This window comes from Salmo salar, chromosome 19, assembly GCF_965601325.2.
Source record: "Salmo salar chromosome 19, fSalSal1, whole genome shotgun sequence".
Taxonomy (NCBI): domain Eukaryota; kingdom Metazoa; phylum Chordata; class Actinopteri; order Salmoniformes; family Salmonidae; genus Salmo; species Salmo salar.
Window position 1 is genome coordinate 12,628,132 of NC_138309.1, and position 19,820 is coordinate 12,647,951.

Consider the following 19,820-nt stretch of genomic DNA (forward strand, 5'->3'; position numbering starts at 1 on the left):
GAGCTAACAAAGGGTTAGCATGGAGTGTCCCCCCTGGCCCCTCCCGTGGACTAAAGTGTTTGTTTCTGTCCCAAAAGGCAATGTATTCCCTGTCTAGTGCACTACTTTTGGCCAGACCCCTTTGGGTCAAAAGTAGTGCACTAAATAGGGAATAGGTTGCCATTTGGGATGTCATCTTTCTCTGTAGCGCGAGAGACAGCTAGTAGGAAGTGCAGCCCTGTTGCCTCTCCACTCATCTCATCAATGCAGCTTTCATTCTGCCTCAGAGGGCCAAGATGGAGGCTGTACAAAAGGACCACTGGTACTTCATGGTACTCCTCATCTTTCTCTCCAGTCTCAAAGGTATGGGAATGTCACTTTTATTATTTTAACGAGTAATGTTGATCAGGGAAATATAACTTTCTTTGTATACTTGTACACTATGGATTATAAACGCAGAACATTGAAAGTTGTTGGTTTAGTTAGGTAGGCTATTTGTTGTCTTACGTTTGGTAAACATTTAAGTTTACTGCTGTTTAAAAGTCTCAACATAAAACGTTATTACTGAAATATTCACCCAGATGTGTTTTAGTATTTATTTATTTGCTTGAAGATAGCATACCATGAGCTGTTAGGATTAAAACTACAAAGGCGGATTCTCTTTTGACTTCTCATTGCCCTTATTCTCTATGCATGTTTCCATAACAATTAGACTGCGTTCAGACATTCTCTCTTCAACTCTTAATTAGGAGAATACAGGAACACCAACCGTCTCATCAGCTTCTCAAACGTCCCTTTACTCTTACACACCCAGGACAGAGTCCATGTTAATGAGTTAGTCTTTAGATGGGCAACGCTCCCTTGTTGCCTTAACAGGACTAATACAGTGAAAAGACACTTCTTCTATACCTGTCAGACTAGCTATCTTTCCAAGGGATTGTTTTTTTTTTATCGGTTGTCTAGATGGAAGTCTGATCGACTGATTTGTTTGATCATCAGCTATTGCCATTTCTGTTGATTTGTGTGGGCTAATATTCTCCAAATTAGTGATACCCAGGGGAGAGACTCTAAAGAGGGAAATGTATTTGATGACTGCTCCATCTTCAGTTGGAGCAGCTGACTACGTGATGAAGGTTCTGCTTACAGGCTTTTCATTCTCTATGCATCATTTCCATGTCATAATTCCTGTGATTAACTATGTACTAAGGACTGCAACTCCATATCAATTATATATATATATATATTTACATTTTATTAATTTAGCAGACACTCTTATCCAGAGCAACTTACAGTAGTGCATAAATGTTTGTACTGGTCCCCTGTGTGAATGGAACCCACGACCCTGGCGTTGCAAGCGCCATGCTCTACCAACTGAGCTACACGGGATGCAATTAATCTGATTACCAAATAAAAATAAACTGGAGATAACCTTAGGTCAGAATGGTTATTGAGAATTACTAATATTCCTGATGAACTGACCAGGTAAAGTTAGATAAATGTAATACTGTACACATGTATGAAAACATGCCCTCTGCCATGTCCAGTTTCTGTGCAGCAGAGAGATGGTGTTACCACGGTGAAGCTTAAGGAGGGGATGGTTCTAGAGTGTGTGTGTCCATGGGAAGGGAACCTCAGCATGGTCTCCTGGACCAAACTGATCCGGTTTGAGAAGGCCCCTGTAGCTGTGTATCACCCTGAGTACGGAGTGTCCATCTCCCAGTACTACCAGACCAGGATCCAGTTCCAGAAGACCACACCCATGGATGGCAGTATCACCATCAGTAAGGTCACCCAGGAGGACGCAGGGCTCTACCACTGCTCTGTTCAAACCTTTCCTAAAGGATCCTGGGCCAGAGACATAAGGGTGGAGGTGGAGGACACAGGGACAGTAGAAGAGGATGATGCGGGTAGTGAAGCAGGTACTGTCTAGGACTTCTTGTGTATTTTCATTTAGAATATGTTGTCTACAATAGAGTTTGACTAGCTAGTACCAAATACTTTGACTGATAATGGTGATTGTTTTCATCAATCCCAGAGTGTTATTACAATGCCCATGCACCTTTCATCGATGTCTATTTTCTTATCTACATTAACAAATCATTTTGACAGTAACCTTCCATAAAGTATTTCCTTCATAAAGCTTTTTCATTTCCATATGTACTAGGAAACTAAATGTTTGTTTCTTGGGCTTCAGGAAAGTGACTGAAAAAGTGCACCTGGTCCTGAAAAATAAAAATAATCAACTGATTGACGGTATAAGGGGGATATCGGCGAACAAATGTCGTGGTCAAGGCTAAGACGGTGCCAGTGCAATGAGTGGAGTTTACTCAAGTGTTCAAACATGCACATCACACCGAGAGCCTGTTTCCTATGTATGCCTACTTCTTTTGAGTTTTAGTTTAGAAAACGATCTCAGAAGCAGTGGCGGTTCTAGACCATTTCAACTGGGGGGACCGAGCTGGGGCCAGTTACATTAGATGTTATTGTTGTCATATCGTTTTCTTCACTACATTGCAGGCATTAGCAGGCAAAAGACCATGTTCATAATCATCATCGTTGCCACTGTCTAATAACGGATGTAAAAAAAGAACGATAGCAAAAATTAGTTATGTAAAGATGATTTCATACTCCACATTTAGGGGGGCCACAAGGGGGTCCAAAATTGTTGTCACAGGGGCACTGCCCCCCCCCCCCCCAGAACCGCTAGTGCTCAGAAGAAGCGGCAGCTACAGGGATGGTAAAAACGGCTTGATTGCCATAGCAACATATGGGAAGAGTGATTCAAATAAAGCAGTTCTGCAACATCTTTAATTGAGCCTCTAATTCTCCATAATTCCCGGTCTCAACACGTTATGGAAATAGTTGAACTGTATATGAAACTCTGGGGACAGGTCGTCTGGACACTAAACAGCCAATACATTGGCAGATGCAAAGATATTATCTATAGCTGATAAGAGTTACTGAGGATTTCAAAAAAATATATAGAAAAAATGCGATTTTCGTTCATACAACTCAAACGCTGGTTCACAACATCAACAGTGCATTATCTCTGGTATAACTTGGCATGCATAATTTAAGACTAAGTTAAAATTGTGTGCAGCTCAATGGACATGTAATGCACAATGTCTCAGGAATGTCGGTTGCCAATAAGTTGGGCCTACAACCTGAACATACAGGTCATGGTGAAAACATTTGCACACAGGAGACAAGGGGAGTCTCAAATTGGATTTAATTTGATTTAGGACTAATTTAATCTACCTTGAAAATTGCAGCCCATTTGTGTAGGCTATTAGCCAAAGTTCAAAAATAGATGCCTGAATTTATCCTCAAGCCAACTACATTTTTCCTCACTGTTAGGCTATTTGATGTCATTTTATAAATACAATTTATAATGTTTTATAAATAACACCTAAATCGCAGCTAAAGATAGTGTGTGTATATATAGCTATAAAATAGTACACTGCATAACGAAACAATTTCTAGTAAAGTAGTGATTTTAGGAATTATAGTATTATAATGATAGTATTATAAGGAATTAACACAACTTTCAGTCCAAGCTGGGAGAGAGCGCGACGACGGCTCATGTCATGCAGGTTCCGGTATACAGGACAGCTGTCCTGTATACCGGAACCTGCATGACATGAGCCATCGTCGCGCTCTCTCCCAGCTGGGACTGAAAGTTGTTGTGTTAATTCCTTATAATACTATCAGTCCCCGCTATATATATATATATATATATATATATATATATATATATATATATATATATATTTACAGTTGAAGTCGGAGGTTTACATATACTTATGTTGGAGTCATTAAAACTCGTTTTTCAACCACTCCACACATTTCTTGTTAACAAACTATAGTTTTGGCAAGTCGGTTAGGACATCTACTTTGTGCATGATGCAAGTAATTTTTCCAACAATTGTTTGCAGACAGATTATTTCACTTATAATTCACTGTATCACAATTCCAGTTGGTCAGAAGTTTACATACACTAAATTGACTGTGCCTTTAAACAGCTTGGAAAATTCCAGAAAAGTATGTCATGGCTTTAGAAGCTTCTGATAGGCTAATTGACATCATTTGAGTCAATTGGAGGTGGTCCTGTGGATGTATTTCAAGGCCTACCTTCAAACTTAGTGCCTCTTTGCTTGACATCATGGGAAAATCAAAAGAAATCAGCCAAGACCTCAGAAAAAAAATGTGGACCTCCACAAGTCTGGTTCATCCTTGGGAGCAATTTCCAAACGCCTGAAGGTACCACGTTCATCTGTACAAACAATAGTACGCAAGTATTAACACCATGGGACCACGCAGCCGTCATACCGCTCAGGAAGGAGACGCATTCAGTCTCCTAGAGATTAACGTACTTTGGTGCGAAAAGTGCAAATCAATCCCAGAACAACAGCAAAGGACCTTGTGAAGATGCTGGAGGAAACAGGTACAAAAGTATCTATATCCCACAGCAAAACGAGTCCTATATCGACATAACCTGAAAGGCCGTTCAGCAAGGAAGAAGTCACTGCTCCAAAACCGCCATAAAAAAGCCAGACTACGGTTTGCAACTGCACATGGGGACAAAGATCGTACTATTTGGAGAAATGTGCTCTGGTCTGATGAAACAAAAATAGAACTGTTTGGCCATAATGACCATCGTTATGTTTGGAGGAAAAAAGGCTTGCAAGTCGAAGAACACCATCCCAACCATGAAGCACGGGGGTTGCAGCATCATGTTGTGGGGGTGCTTTGCTGCAGGAGGAACTGGTGCACATCACAAAATAATGAGGAAGGAAAATTATGTGGATATATTGAAGCAACATCTCAAGACATCAGTCAGGAAGTTAAAGCTTGGTCGCAAATGGGTCTTCCAAATGGACAATGACCCCACGCAAACTTCCAAAGTTGTGGCAAAAAGGCTTAAGGACATCAAAGTCAAGGTCTTGGAGTGGCCATCACAAAGCCCTGACCTCAATCTTATAGAAGGTTTGTGGGCAGAACTGAAAAAGCGTGTGCGAGCAAGGAGGCCTACAAACCTGACTCAGTTACACCAGCTCTGTCAGGAGGAATGGGCCAAAATTCACCCAATATATTGTGGAAGGCTATCCGAAACGTTTGACCCAAGTTAAACAATTTAAAGGCAATGCTACCAAATATTAATTGAGTGTATGTAAACTTCTGACCCACTGGGAATGTGATGAAAGAAATAAAAGCTGAAATAAATAATTCTCTCTGCTATTATTCTGACATTTCACATTCTTAAAATAAAGTGGTGATCCTAACTGACCTAAGACAGGGAATTTTTAGTTGGATTAGATGTCAGGAATTGTGAAAAACTGAGTTTAAATATATTTGGCTAAGGTGTATGTAAACTTCCGACTGCAACCGTATATATCAAATTGGTAGCTGGTTAGTATTCCGTTGTATCGAAAATGTATTGGACAGTCTGCACTGTTTGAATTTCCAACTTGAAATATTGAAAAAGTAATTACAGTGGTCTAAAATAGCTTTGTGAAATGTTAGGCTTAACCTGATAAAATGACAACCAAATAGGCCTACCAATAAACATTAGCTAAAACAAAGCTTTGTCCGAACGCCGACCTTGTGTGGGGCCCAGAGAAAGTGCTTTATGCCAGTGTGTGTGTGTGTGTGTGTGTGTGTGTGTGTGTGTGTGTGTGTGTATTGATCATGTCACTACATATACACTACATGACCAAAATATGTGGACAACATTTGAAAATCATGGGCATTGGTATGGTGTTGGTCCCCCCTTTGCTGCTATAACGGCCTCCACTCTTCTAGGGAAGGCTTTCCACTAGATGTTGGAACATTGCTGCGGGGATTTGCTTCCATTCAGCCACAAGAGCATTACTGAGGTCGGCACTGATGTTGGGCGATTAGGCCTGGCTCACAGTCAGCGTTCCAATTAATTTCAAAGGTGTCCGATGGGGTTGAGATCAGGGCTCTGTGCAGGTCAGTGAAATACTTCCACACCGATCATCGCTGCAATGGGCTCAGGAGTCTAATGCGTCCTCCGAAATGTGACTTGCCAAACCACGCTTCTTAACACCCGTCTGCTTAACCCGGAAGCCAGCCGCACCAATGTGTCGGAGGAAACACTGTTCACCTGACCACCACAAGGAGTCACTAGAGCACGATGAGCCAAGTAAAGCCCGCCCCGGCCAAACCTTCTCCTAACCCAGACAACGCTGGGCCAATTGTGCACAGCCCTATGGGTCTCCCGGTCACGACCCGTTGTGATACAGCCCAGGATCGAACCCGGGTCTGTAGTGACGCCTGTAGTACTGCGATGCAGTGCCTTAGACTGCTGCACCACTCGCGAAGCCCTCGACAAACCATTTCTGTATGGATCTCGCTTTGTGCCCGAGGGCATTGTTATGCTGAAACAGGAAAGGGCCTTCCCCAAACTGTTGCCACAAGGTTGGAAGCAGAATCGTCAAGAATGTCATTGTATGCTGTAGCGTTATAATTTCCCTTCACTAGAACAATGAAAAACAGACCCAGACCATTATTCCTCATCCACCAAACTTTACAGTTGGCACTATGCATTTGGGCAGGTATTCTCCTGGCATCCCCCAAACCCAGATTCGTCCATTGGACTGCCAGATGGTGAAGCGTGATTTATTACTCCAGAGAACGAGTTTCCACTGCTCCAGAGTCCAAAGGCTGCGAGTTTACACCTCTCCAGCCGACGGTTGGCATTGCGCATGGTGATCCTGGGCTTGTGTGTGGCTGCTCGGCGGTTGAGCTGTTGTTGCTCCTAGACGTTTCATCTTCACAATAACAGCACTTACAGTTGACTGGGGCAGCTCAAGCTGAAATTTTCTTCAGTAAGGCCATTCTGCTGCCGATGTTTGTCTATGTAGATTGCATGGCTGTGTGCTCGATTTTATACACCTGTCAGCAACGGGTATGGCTGAAATAGCTGAATCCACTAATTTGAAATTGTGTCTACATACTTTTGTATATAAGGTAATGTGAATTTTCTCTGCATTTTCTGCCTTTGTTTTGTAATTTCCCTGGATCACAGATGGAGATGCTAACATCCACACCAGAGAACCTGAGCCTGAGGTAATCCAAGCAGACACTGAACTCATCGCAGAGAGGAGCGACAACCTGACTATCAGCTGCAACCACGAGCACAACGGGACCGTGTATGAGGTCACAGTCGAGAAGCTAGACCATGGTAGCGGCAGTGGCGTGGGCATACTGGCGAAGTGTCGGCTGGAGAATGGTGGTCTGTTTGGAGTAGACTACACACACAGGGGGATAGTGAACTGTTCAGATAGACTGGACACACGTCTGCAGCTCAATGACGTGGGCGAGGAAGATGGAGGTTTATATAGATGTCTCTTCAAAACGGACGCTGGGGTACAGACCACCACTGTGCTGCTGACTGTACTTAGCCCAGGTAAGAGGTCAGAGTTAAAACATTACCCCACTAATTGTAACCAGCAAAGGTAATTTCAGACATTGAACTTAATTACTAATACACAGTGGTGGAAAAAGTACTCGTAAAAGTAAAGATACCTTAAAAGAAAATGACTCAAGTCACCCAGTAAAATACTACTTGAGTAAATGTAAATAAAATACTTGGTTTTAAATATACTTAAGTATCGAAAGTAAGTGGAATTGCTAAAATATACTTAAGTATCCAAAGTAAAGGTAAAAACCATTTCAAACTTTTTTCTTCTTCTTTTGATGGATAGCCAGGGGCACACTCCAACACTCAGACATAATTTACAAACAAAGCATTTGTGTTTAGTGAGTCCGCCAGATCAGAGGCAGTAGGGATGACCAGGGATGTTCTTTTGATAAGTGTGTGAATATGACCATTTTCCTGTCAACATGTAACAAGTAATTTTGGGTGACAGGGAAAATGTATGGAGTAAAAATTACATTATTTTCTTTAGGAATGTAGTGAAGTAAAAGTAAAATAGTAAAGTAATGTACGGATACTTAAGTAGTACTTAAAGTATTTTTACGATTGTGTGATGGCTATGAGAGTGTAATGAAATTAGAATATCCAGACAGGTAACTGGGGCAAGGTCATGTATAACTTTAAAAACCATCAACAGTTTGATAAACACCATTCGGAGATGAACTGAAAGCCAGTTCAGTTCCCTGAAGTGATTAGGACCAATGTGCGTCTTAGGGCTGAGCTTGAGTATAATAATCACTAATACAGTGAAATACAGTATTTCAGTGCACCGTAACATTGAGACCTTGAAAGCCTGTGTAGACCAGTCCCCTGTGAAAGCAACCTCATATTTCCAATGATGATCTACACTGAACAAAAATATAATCGCAACATGTAAAGTGCTGCTCCCATGTTCATAAACTGGAATTAAAGAGATCAGAAATGTTCCAAATGCACAAACATTATTTCTCGAAACTGTTTTGTTTACAAATTTGTTTACATACCTGTTAGTGAGCATTTTGTGAAGATAATCCATCCATCTGACAGGTGTGGCATATCGAGAATCTGATTAAATAGCATGATCATTACACAGGTACACCTTGTGCTAGGGACAAAAGGCCACTCTAAAATGGCAAGTTTTGTCACACAGCACGCCACAGATGTCTCAAGATTTGAGGGAGTGTGCAATTGGTGTGCTGACTGCAGGAATGTTCACCAGAGCTGTTGCCAGAGAATTTAACATGAATTTCTCTACCATAAGCCGCCTCAAATGCCTCACAACCGCAGGCCACGTGTATGGCATTGTGTGGGCGAGCAGTTTGCTGATGTCAACGTTGTGAACAGAGTGTCCCATGGTGTCGGTGGCGTTATGGTATGGGCAGGCATAAGCTAAGGACAACAAACACAATTGTATTTATCAATGGCATTTTGAATGCACAGAAATACTGTGATGAGATCCTGAGGCTCATTTTTTTTTTTTAAGTATCTGTGACCAACAGATGCATATCTGTATTCCAAGTCATGTGAAATCCATAGATTAGGACCTAATTAATTTATTTCAATTGACTGATTTCCTCATATGAACTGTAATTCAGTAAAATCTTAAAAATTGTTACATGTTGCGTTTATATTTTTGTTCAGCATAGATCAAGATGCAGCATAGAGACAAGGTATTAATTAGGCTGTGTATACACATGCAACTCTGCTAACAATGACATCATACACACAGTGAGTGACATAGTGACACAGGATGTGGCAAAGACCGTTAGCGGTTTGGTACAGGTGCAAAACTGAATTACTGATATTCTCTAGATGAGTGGTGTGTTTAAGGCGAGAGGGAGGTGTTTAGATAAGTGGTAAGCAAACTATTTCTACCCAGATGTTTCTACCCTTTCTTTAAGACACAACGGGTAAAGGAATTACACACATCAGTCAGGACCTACCATTTTGGAAACACAGATTAAAGCCGTCTGTCCTCTTTTCTCCCTCCCTTTCTCCCTCCTTCTCTCTTTTCTCCCTCCATTCTCAGTTGAATTCAGCCTGTCTGAGTATCTAATCTACATTGGCGGGGGAGTGTCAGGACTCCTACTGCTGCTCTCTGTCATTGTAATACTGGTTGTGTGGCAAAGGTACAGTAAGAGTTGACTTTCTATACTCTTTCTTTCTTCATGCAGGGACAATTTACAGTTATATTTACTCTTAGCCTAGGTAAACTTATTCAGTGGACACACATGGATGAATACTTTATTTGCAGAAGGCCCCTTTGAACCTATTGCCCCTTTACACTGTCAAACTTCATTTGGATGTGATCTGTATGTGATAAATGTAAAAGTTCCACATATTCTTACTAGTAAAATACCTCTCACAGACCATGCATTAGTCATCCCAGTTAGAGGTAAATAGGCTACTGGAGATAGGTACTCATTTGTTAGAGAATAAACTTTTTGCTGTGAAATTCCATTTCCCCAACCTTCCTTCACTCCCTCCGTCCCTCCCCTGCACCATATATCTGAAAGGCGGGCCACTGCTCATACTGAGTTTTACGCGGAGAGTGCACTTTCATTTTGCTTTCTTAGCGAGACGTGTAGGTGCTGTACTTCCAGTAGAGTGTGGGCTTTAGGAGTGTACAGTATGTGTGTGTGGGGAGATATGCAGTGAGGGGGAAAAAGTAAACGTACAAAATCAGCAGGGGGTCAAATACTTTTTTCCCTCACTGTATGATGAGTTAACTAATACATCCTGGCTCCTCAGAGTTCACTCATAAAAATGCACAGTCCATCTTCTTAGCTTGAATGAAAACGCATCCATATACACTACCGGTCAAAAGGTTTAGAACACTTACTCATTCAAGGGTTTTTCTTTATTTTTACTATTTTCTACGTTGTAGAATAATAGTGACGACATCAACACTATGAAATAAAACATATGGAATCATGTACTAACTAAAAAAGTGTTAAACAAAATTCAAATATATTTTATATCTGAAATTCTTCAAAATAGCCACCCTTTGCCTTGATGACTGCTTTGCACACTCTTGGCATTCTCTCAACCAGCTTCACCTGGAATGCTTTTCCAACAGTCATGAAGGAGTTCCCACATATGCTGAGCACTTGTTGGCTGCTTTTCCTTCACTCTGCCATCCGACTCAAACCAAACCATCTCAATTTGGTTGAGGTCGGGGGATTGTGGAGGCCAGGTCATCTGATGCAGCACTCCATTACTCTCTTTCTTTGTAAAATAGCCCTTACACAGCCTGGAGTTGTGTTGGGTCATTGTTCTGTTGAAAAACAAATTATAATCCTACTAAGCCAAAAACAGATGGGATGGCGTATCGCTGCAGAATGCTGTGGTAGCCGTGCTGGTTAAGTGTGCCTTGAATTCTAAATAAATCACAGACAGTGTCACTAGCAAAGCACCCCCACACCATCACACCTCCTCCTCCATGCTTCACAGTGGAAACCGCACATGCAGAGATCATCCGTTCACCTACTCTGCGTCTCACAAAGACACAGCGGTTGGAACCAAAAATCTCAAATTTGGACTCATCAGACCAAAGGACAGATTTCCACCAGGGTCTAATGTCCATTGCTTATGTTTCTTGGCCCAAGCACGTGTCTTCTTCATATTGATGTCCTTTAGTAGTGGTTTCTTTGCAGCAATTTGACCATGAAGGCCTGATTCATACAGTCTCCTCTGAACAGTTGATGTTGAGATGTGTCTGTTACTTGAACTCTGTGAAGCATTTATTTGGGCTGTAATTTCTGAGGCTAGTAACTCTAATAAACTTATCCTCTGCAGCAGAGGTGACTGTGGGTCTTCCTTTCCTGTGGTGGTCCTCATCAGAGCCAGTTTCATCATAGCGCTTGATGGTTTTTGCGACTGCACTTTCAAAGTTATTGAAATTTTCCGTATTGACAGACCTTCATGTCTTAAAGTAATGATGGACTGTCATTTCTCTTTTCTTATTTCAGCTGTTCTTGCCATAATATGGACTTGGTCTTTTACCAAATAGGGCTATCTTCTGTATCACCCCTCTACCTTGTCACAACACAACTGTTTGGCTCAAATGCATTAAGAAGGATAGAAATTCCACAAATTAACTTTTAACAATGCACACCTGTTAATTGAAATGCATTCCAGGTGACTACCTCATGAAGCTGGTTGAGAGAATGCCAAGTGTGTGCAAAGTTGTCATCAAGACAAAGGTTGGCTATTTGAAGAATCTCAAATCTCAAATATATTTAGATTTGTTTAACACTTTTTAGCTTACTACAAGATTCCATATGTGTTATTTCATAGTTTTGATGTCTTCACTATTATTCTAAAATTTAGAAAATAGTAAAAATAAAGAAAAACCTTTTGAATGAGTAGGTGTTCTAAAACTTTTGACCGGTAGTGTAAATATGGTTGTATGCTTCTGGACCAAAATAACCAGCTATTCTACCCGTCTCTCTGCCTGTCTGCCTCTCTGACTCTCTATCTATCTGTCTCTCTGTCTGTCTCTTCAGAAAGAAGAAGATGAGAGAGAAGTACATAACCAAACTGCATCCAGCTCAGAGCCGGGTAAGAATATAACATATCTTGTCATTTCCTAATCATGTGGATACTAATAAAATAGCACTATATCTTGTTTCCATGTATCAGTCAGTGCGTTTCAATAATGTGGCACATCTCTAACATATCTCTAATATAGCTCTAATGTCTAATGTCTTTGTAGTCCTGCAACACCTATGAGAACGTTCCTGTGTATGACAGGATGAGGAAGGGGACCAATCAGAGAGGAGATAGCCCAGTGTACGGCAACATACACACCGTACGTTCACACACTAAAAGGAAGAGATAGGGAGAAGTACTGTGTTACAGACCTGTTTGACCCCAGTCATGCTGTAACAGTGGCACAGCCACAGTCTCCCCATTGAAACATTCATGAATATATTCAACCGCTTATAGTGGTCAAAGACTGTGGGACAGAATCATTCATATAACTGCAAAGTAGGCCTACTTCAATTAAACTATGTATCAGTCTGACTTACACTTTGTTTGCTCTCAATCTATGCAACTCTGTGTAATCCCTTGAAACATTGACGGTTTGTTTAGATATACATTTGCTACTAATAATATGTAAAACACTCATTTTGTATAATATATTGTTGAAGGCTTTACATGCAGTAATACCGCCCCATAACAAACTGTTATTAAACGCCTCCCAGCTCCATTCAAATCCTTAGTTGTCCCTAACTCAATCGTGTGACAATGAACAAACCGGTCATGCTGTTCCATCCCCTGGGCATGCTGTGTTTTCCTGTTGTAGTTACACAGATTGGGTCCTGTAGGTTCTTATAGAATTCTGTAACGTTATGTTTTCATGGAATTGTTCACATGTTAATTCAGCAAAATTATCATAGTCAATGGAAACATACTGTACTATTGTATTTTTTCGAATATCTAAGCCATAGATGAAATATTTCTTCTCTTTCTAGCTGTAGAATCTAGATGAATGCTGTGATTAGAAATTCTTCTGACACTGTTGGACAAAAAATGCAATTCTATTCCTAGCTGAGAATAAAATGGAGGTCTTGGGAATGAAAGATGTCTGGGCTCTCAGCAAGAAGAGGAAGAGGAGGATGCAAAAAATGAAAGAATAATGGACAATTTACATTCGGAATACAGGGTTTTAGTCTTGTTAATTTATTAAGCCTACTTGTCTGCGTCGGTACAATAGGTGCTGATACTGTGTTTCTCTGTGACTTTAATGACCCCATGTGGACTAAATAAAACCTACTCTACTGTGACATGAGTTGGTCTCTTCTGGGAGTGTTTGGCCGGGATTCAATCAAAGGTGTGTTGTAAACAAGGGCATTGCACTTTACTTTTGAAGGTAATTTACGCATGTGCTGACATCCGCAGTGCTTGGCGTGAATGTGATCTCCGCAAATGTCTGGAACATTGACTTTTAAAGCATATTGCAATGTGCTTCTCTACAATGCGCTTTTGTTTGAATCCCTGCCATAGCAACTGCATTCAGCCCTGTTGCGTGTTGGTTAAATCGGCACAGAAATGTATTGTCATAAAAAAATAAAAAAAAATAAAACATCTTTATACCTTGACAACATGTACATTCAATTTATTCTCTCATCAAAAAAAACATTACATATATACATTTAGTGAGTGAACAACGTAATCCTACACTCAATTTATTAAAAAGTGCTATTAACAAATATTATGACAAAGTAACGAAACACAAAAGCATGTAGTGTGTGATTATTTAGACACAAACATCAAACTAACATTGAGGTGGTACTGTAGGAACATTACCATTGTATAACGTACAGTGGTGTTAAGTACTTTAAGTAAAAATACTTTAAAGTACTACTTAAGTCTGTTTTTTTGGGGGTAACTTTACTTTTACAACTTTTACTTCACTACATTCCTTAAAATACAGTACTCTTTAATCCATACTAATTACCTGACACCCAAAAGTACTCGTTATACTTTGAATGCTTAGCAAGACAGGAAAATGGTCCATTTCACACACTTATCAAGAGAACATCCCTGGTCATCCCTACTGCCTCTTATCTGGCGGACTCACTAAACACACATGTTTGTTTGTAAATTATGTCTGAGTGTTGGAGTGTGCCCCTGGATATCCATACATTTAAAAAACAAGAAAATTATGCAGTCTGGTTTGCTTAATATAAGGAATTTGAAATTATTTATACTTTTACTTTTTATACTTATGTAAATTTTAGCAATTACATTTACTCTTGATACTTAAGTATATTTAAAACCAAATACTTTTGGACTTTTACTAAAAAGTCGAATTTTACTGGGTGACTTTCACTTTTACTTTTACTCAAGTATGACAATGGGCACTTTTCCCACCACTGGTAATGTAGTACCATTGAAGACAGAAAACGTCTACTGTCTATTTCTATACTATATTCAAACAAGATGTGGCTGACATAAACAGTGTGAGAAAGACATGAAAAGTGGAAAACAACAAATAATGAATGTCACAGAACTACCTGGTACTACTTTCTCTCATTACCACAGTTGTATAAATACTCCAAACAAACTACAACTACTTTCTCTCCCTACCACAACTGTATAAACACTCATCACAAACAAAATGGAACTACTTTCTCCCTTTACAGTTGTGTAAAATAGTAGAGATGGATTAATTACATTAAACACAGGTGTGCAGTAGTGAGTTTCACCCAGTTATCATTGTATCAGATAGATACTGAGAACCTTTTGTAGAAGGGCACTTTCTTTGTTCATCCAACCCATGTTCAGGTTAAATTGATTCACTTATAATATACAGTAATTAAACAAACAGCAAATTGTGTGTAACTGTGAGATCTAAACATATGATATTCATGATATTATTTTATACTGTGCCCTGGATGTTTCTGGGATTCCATATAAACATATCTACCTCTATGAAAATAAATATTCAAACTTTGACCAAAATAATTCACACAACAAAGAAAGGAAGTAGCTCAAAAGGATAAGAGTGTAATGACTGATTTGCTCATCCGTATACCTCAATAAACTGATTGTCTTTTCTTGTGAATATTGACTTTGTGTTCTTACCATCTGTGAATTTGTGGACACTATCATTTCTCAGATAATGACAGACGACAAGTCTTTTTTTGTTTAAATGGACAATACTATTTTCAGAATGTCTTGCACCTAAGAGGAGCTGAGGGCGTAGATATACTACAATAATGGCAGACACGGACCCAGGCCAGAGATTAAGCCTGTGGGTGTCTGGTACAATAGTGTCACACTCTTCAGTCTGCATGCGTCAGAAGGCACTTCGTACTGTGGCTGGAGGACAGGGCGAGAGGTCTGGGAAACATCAATAGTTAGACCAAGCATGGTCACAGTCTGAGTGCTCCAAACAGAAGCCAAATAAACTGCTTTTTCACAAGGGTCAGCCTTAAATAGGCTATAGTCTATACTGTAGGTCCTAGTCAAGTTGGACTTAGATGTAGCCTATAGGTGCTAGTCAGATTTGTTAATATTTTCATTGTATGGTTTTGTTCATGCGTTTGAAAGTTGGGATCATTTGTATAGATTTTTAAATATGTTGCCTACAGCGTCTATCTCAGACCTGTACTCGTGAACAGGCAAACCATTTTGAATGGCGGGACGTGGTGCTTGTTGCAGGTAAACTAAAAAGCCCACAAATATTTCAGAATGTTATGAGTTTTCCCTAATGAATGGGACCCAGCAGGTGTCAGAACATCAGTGTGGGGAAAATTATGGGATGAAAAACATGTTCCAATTTTTTGGACCTTCAGTCACAAGACATGAACAACTTACAAACATAACCCTTTTCAGCATTGCTTTGCAATCTGCATAAACTTTTGACATTTCAGAATGTATGATATGCAGTTTGAAAAAAAGGCTAACCAACAAGGGACTTTACAGTGAAAGGACCCAAAGTACTCGCAAACACTATGACACGTACAGTATGTCTCCCTTTTGAAAACTACAAGAGAAATATTTTTGGTGCAATTGTTTTAGCCTATGTTGTCTCACAACGGGTACAAAAAAGTCTAGAATAATATATATATATGTACCGCTCTACAATTAACACTCGTCATAATTTATTAACATACAATGCCATATTATACATGTTCCTATACATATTTCTACAGCCTTCTAAAGTGTTGGAATGTCCAGGTTTGTCCTGTAAGTGCTTGTCATTGGAGCATCCCCTGGTTGCAGTTTGAGCCGTAGCCACTGGAGGGAGAAAGTGCCTCTTCCTGGTGCTGAGAGGACTGCTCTTCTGTCTGTTCAGAGAGGAAGCTGGGGAAGGTCTGTGCACGGGGGATCATCGTCAGGCTAGTACCTGGAAACAACAGGAGAAGACAGTGGTGAGGAAAAGGATAGTCTCTCTGGCTATAGTCCATACTAGGTCATTCAGTGCCTTCAGAAATTATTCATACCCCTTACTCCACATTTTGTTGTGTTACAGCCTTAATTCAAAATGGATTAAATCGGGGTTTTTTTTGTCTCACCCATCTACACATAACACACATAATGACAAAGTGAAAACATATTTTTACAAATTTATTGAAAATGAAATATAGAAATATCAAATTTTTGCAATTATTCACACCCCTGAGTCAATACATGTTGGATTCACCTTTGGCAGCGATTACAGCTGTCTTTCTGGGTAAGTCTCTAAGAGCTTTGCACACCTGGGTTGTATAATATTTGCACATTCTTTTTTTATTCTTTTTAAAATTCTTCAAGCTCTGTCAAGTTGGTTGTTGATCATTGCTAGATAGCCATTTTAAAGTCTTGCCATAGATTTTCAAGCTGATTTAAGTCACAACTGTGATTAGGCCACTCAGGAACATTCAATGTCATCTTGGTAAACAGCTCCAGTGTAGATTTGGCCTTGTTTTGGATTATTGTCCTGCAGAAAGGTGAATTAATCTTCCAGTGTCTGGTGGAAAGCAGACAGAACCAGGTTTTCCTCTAGGATTTTGCCTGTGCTTAGCTCTATTCTGTTTATTTTTTATCCTGAAAAACTCCCCAGTCCTCAACTATTACAAGCATACCCATAACATCATGCAGCCACTACTATGCTTGAAAATATGGAGAGTTGTACTCAGTAATGTGTTGCATTGGATTTTTCCCACACATAACACTTTCTATTCAGGGAAAAAAGTTAATTGCTTTGCCACATTTTTTACAGTATTACTTTAGTGCCTTGTTGCAAACAGGATGCATGTTTTGGAATATTTTTATTCTATAAAGACTTCCTTCTCTTCACTCTGTCAATTAGGTTAGTATTGTGGAGCACCAACAATGTTGCTGTTCCATCCTCAGTTTTCTCCTTTCACAATCATTAAACTCTAACTGTTTTAGAGTCACCATTGGCACTCATGGTGAAATCCCTGAGTGGTTTCCTTCCTCTCCGGCAACTGAGTTAGGAAGGACACCTGTATCCTTGTAGTGACTGGGTGTATTGATACACCATCCAAAGTGTAATTCATAACTTCACCACACCCAAAGAGATATTCAATGTCTGGTTTAAAAATCTACCAATAGGTGTTCTTCTTTGCGAGGCGTTGGAAAACTTCCCTTTGTGGTTGAATCTGTGTTTAAATTCTTTCTGAAGGTACATTGTATTCACTCCCATTTGACTTTTTAATTTAATTTAAAATAGATTAAATTGAGATTTATTGGTCACTGACCTACACACAATACCCCATAATGTCAAAGTGGAATTATGTTTGTTTTTTTATTTTGCAAATGAATTACAAATGAGAAGCTGAAATGTCTTGAGTCAATAAGTATTTAACCCCTTTGATATAGCAAGCCTAAATAATAGCAACCCTAAAACATTTGCATAACAAGTCACATAATATGTTGCATGCATTCACTCTGTATGCAATAATAGTGTTTAACATGCCCCACACATTCAATTACCTGGAAGGTCCCTTAGTTGAGCAGTGAATTTCAAACATAGATTCAACCACAAAGACCAGGGAGGTTTTCCAATGCCTCGCAAAGAAGGGCACCTTTTGGTAGATGGGTGAAAAAAGAAGACTTCAACATCCCTTTGAGCATGGTGAAGTTATTGATTACACTTTGGATGGTGTATCAATACACCTTGTCACTACAAAGATACAGGCATCCTTCCTAACTCAGTTGCCGGAGAGGAAAGAAACCGCTCAAGGATTTAACCAGGAGGCCAATGGTGACTTCGAAACAGTTAGAGTTTAATGGCCGTGATAGGAGAAAACAGCATTGTAGTTACTCTACAATACTAACCTAAATGACAGAGTGAAAAGAAGGAAGCCTGTACAGAAGAAAATATATATAAAACAAATTATCCGGTTTGCAACAAGGCACTAAAGTAATACTGCAAAAAAAATGTGGCAATGCAATTACCTTTCTGTCCTGAATACAAAGTGTTATGTTTGGGGCAAATAAAATACAAAACATTACTGAGTACCACTCTCCATATTTTCAAGCATAGTGGTGGCTGTATCATGTTATAGGTATGCTTGTCATCGTTAAGGACTGGGGAGTTTTTCAGTATAAAAAAATAAACAGAATGGAGCTAAACACAGGCAAAATCCTAAAGGATAACCTGGCTCAGGCTGCTTTCCTCAATACACTGGGGTATTAGTTAACCTATCAACAGGACTATAACCTAAAACACTTGGCCAAAACTACACTACAGTTGCTTACCAAGAAGACAGTGAATGTTCCTAAGTGGCTAAGTTACAGTTCTGACTTAAATCTACTTAAAATAAATATAAGGAAAATCCTGAAAATGGTTATTTAGCAATGATCAACAAAAGCTCTTAGAGACGTACCAAGAAAGACTCATAGCTGTAATCGCTGCCAAAGGTGCTTCTACAAAGTATTGACTCAGGGTGTGAATCCTTAAGTAAATTGGATATTTCTGTATTTCATTATCAATACATTTGCTAAAATGTCTACAAGCATGTTTTCACTTTGTAATTATGGGGCATTGTGTGTAGATGGGTGAGAAAAACATATCTAATTGGTTTTGAATTCGGGCTATAACACAACAAAACATTTTATAAGTCAAGGAGTATGAATACCTTCTGAAGGCACTTAATTCTACGTAGTATGCTGTGGGTATTGGAAGAGTGTGTCTTGTTTCACCCAACTTGAAACATAGAAGGTGTTGGTCTCATATCGCTTTGACAATCTGAGAGCGTCTGCTGAAAACATATGTTCACAACAACAATTCAGTGTTAGCTTTGTTGTACTGCACAGCTCTAAACGTTTAGCTTGTTTCTCTGCAAAAAAAACACCTCTCTTCTTAATCCAAATTATTTATCCAATTTGCTTCCGACATCCTGTTTTCAGATATATTTGGAAATGGGTGTAAATGGATACTTTGGGGGGTGTTTTTCACTGAGACTCCGGTCATTAATAATGGATGGGAGTCAGCTGGTCTCGGAAATGTGTGGCGGTAAGATGAGGACACAGTACAGTGCAGAGGACTGCTGATTGGGTGTTGCTGACCAGGAAGGAAGTGGATATCAATCAATATTTCATGAGGTCCAGAAGAACCCTTTAGACTATGTGCTGCAATCAACTATACCTCCAACACCTCTGGCCGTTTATTAACTATATTCATCCAATCTAATAGACCAAGCAAAGCAAATTATACATCAATACATTGTGCAAGCTTTGCTAGAGATGAAGGGAAACTGAACTCATGAATTGCAAATTGTCGGTTATGTTCCATGGTACAGGTGTGTCCATTTTTATATCAAAGACAGTAATTCCTTGCCAGGTGTGAACCCCCTCCAGTGTGCCCCTGTGTCTGTAAGCTGTAGCTGGATCCTATCAGGAGGGCGTTGGTGTGTGGTTACTGGTCTGTGCCACT

At 39.7% G+C, this 19,820-nt stretch overlaps 2 protein-coding genes across 4 annotated transcripts in view; one reads left to right on the forward strand and one right to left on the reverse strand.

Annotated features, from left to right (window-relative positions):
• Nucleotides 1-104: 104 nt before the first annotated feature.
• cd226 (CD226 molecule) lies at nt 105-13,527 on the forward strand. 3 transcript variants are annotated; one of them, XM_014157184.3, is made up of 6 exons: nt 105-342; nt 1,524-1,898; nt 7,031-7,411; nt 9,450-9,549; nt 11,929-11,983; nt 12,977-13,212. In XM_014157184.3, the coding sequence occupies exons 1-6, from the start codon at nt 276-278 to the stop codon at nt 13,004-13,006; spliced, it is 1,008 nt and encodes a 335-aa protein (XP_014012659.1). In that variant the 5' UTR covers nt 105-275; the 3' UTR covers nt 13,007-13,212.
• The window catches only part of dok6 (docking protein 6), a 77,759-nt gene continuing 71,466 nt past the window's right edge, over nt 13,528-19,820 (reverse strand). The window contains exon 8 of the mRNA XM_014157186.3: nt 13,528-16,283. Within this exon, the coding sequence (XP_014012661.1) occupies nt 16,135-16,283 (149 nt within the window). The 3' untranslated portion in view covers nt 13,528-16,134. The remainder of the gene's footprint in view (nt 16,284-19,820) is intronic.

Excerpts from the sequence above, each read along its gene's own strand:
- cd226 (XM_014157184.3), top strand. The coding sequence starts at position 276 with ATGGAGGCTGTACAAAAGGACCACTGGTACTTCATGGTACTCCTCATC. Across the intron at positions 9,550-11,928 it reads ATACTGGTTGTGTGGCAAAG|AAAGAAGAAGATGAGAGAGA; the intron begins GTACAGTAAGAG and ends CTGTCTCTTCAG. Across the intron at positions 11,984-12,976 it reads TGCATCCAGCTCAGAGCCGG|CTGAGAATAAAATGGAGGTC; the intron begins GTAAGAATATAA and ends TTCTATTCCTAG.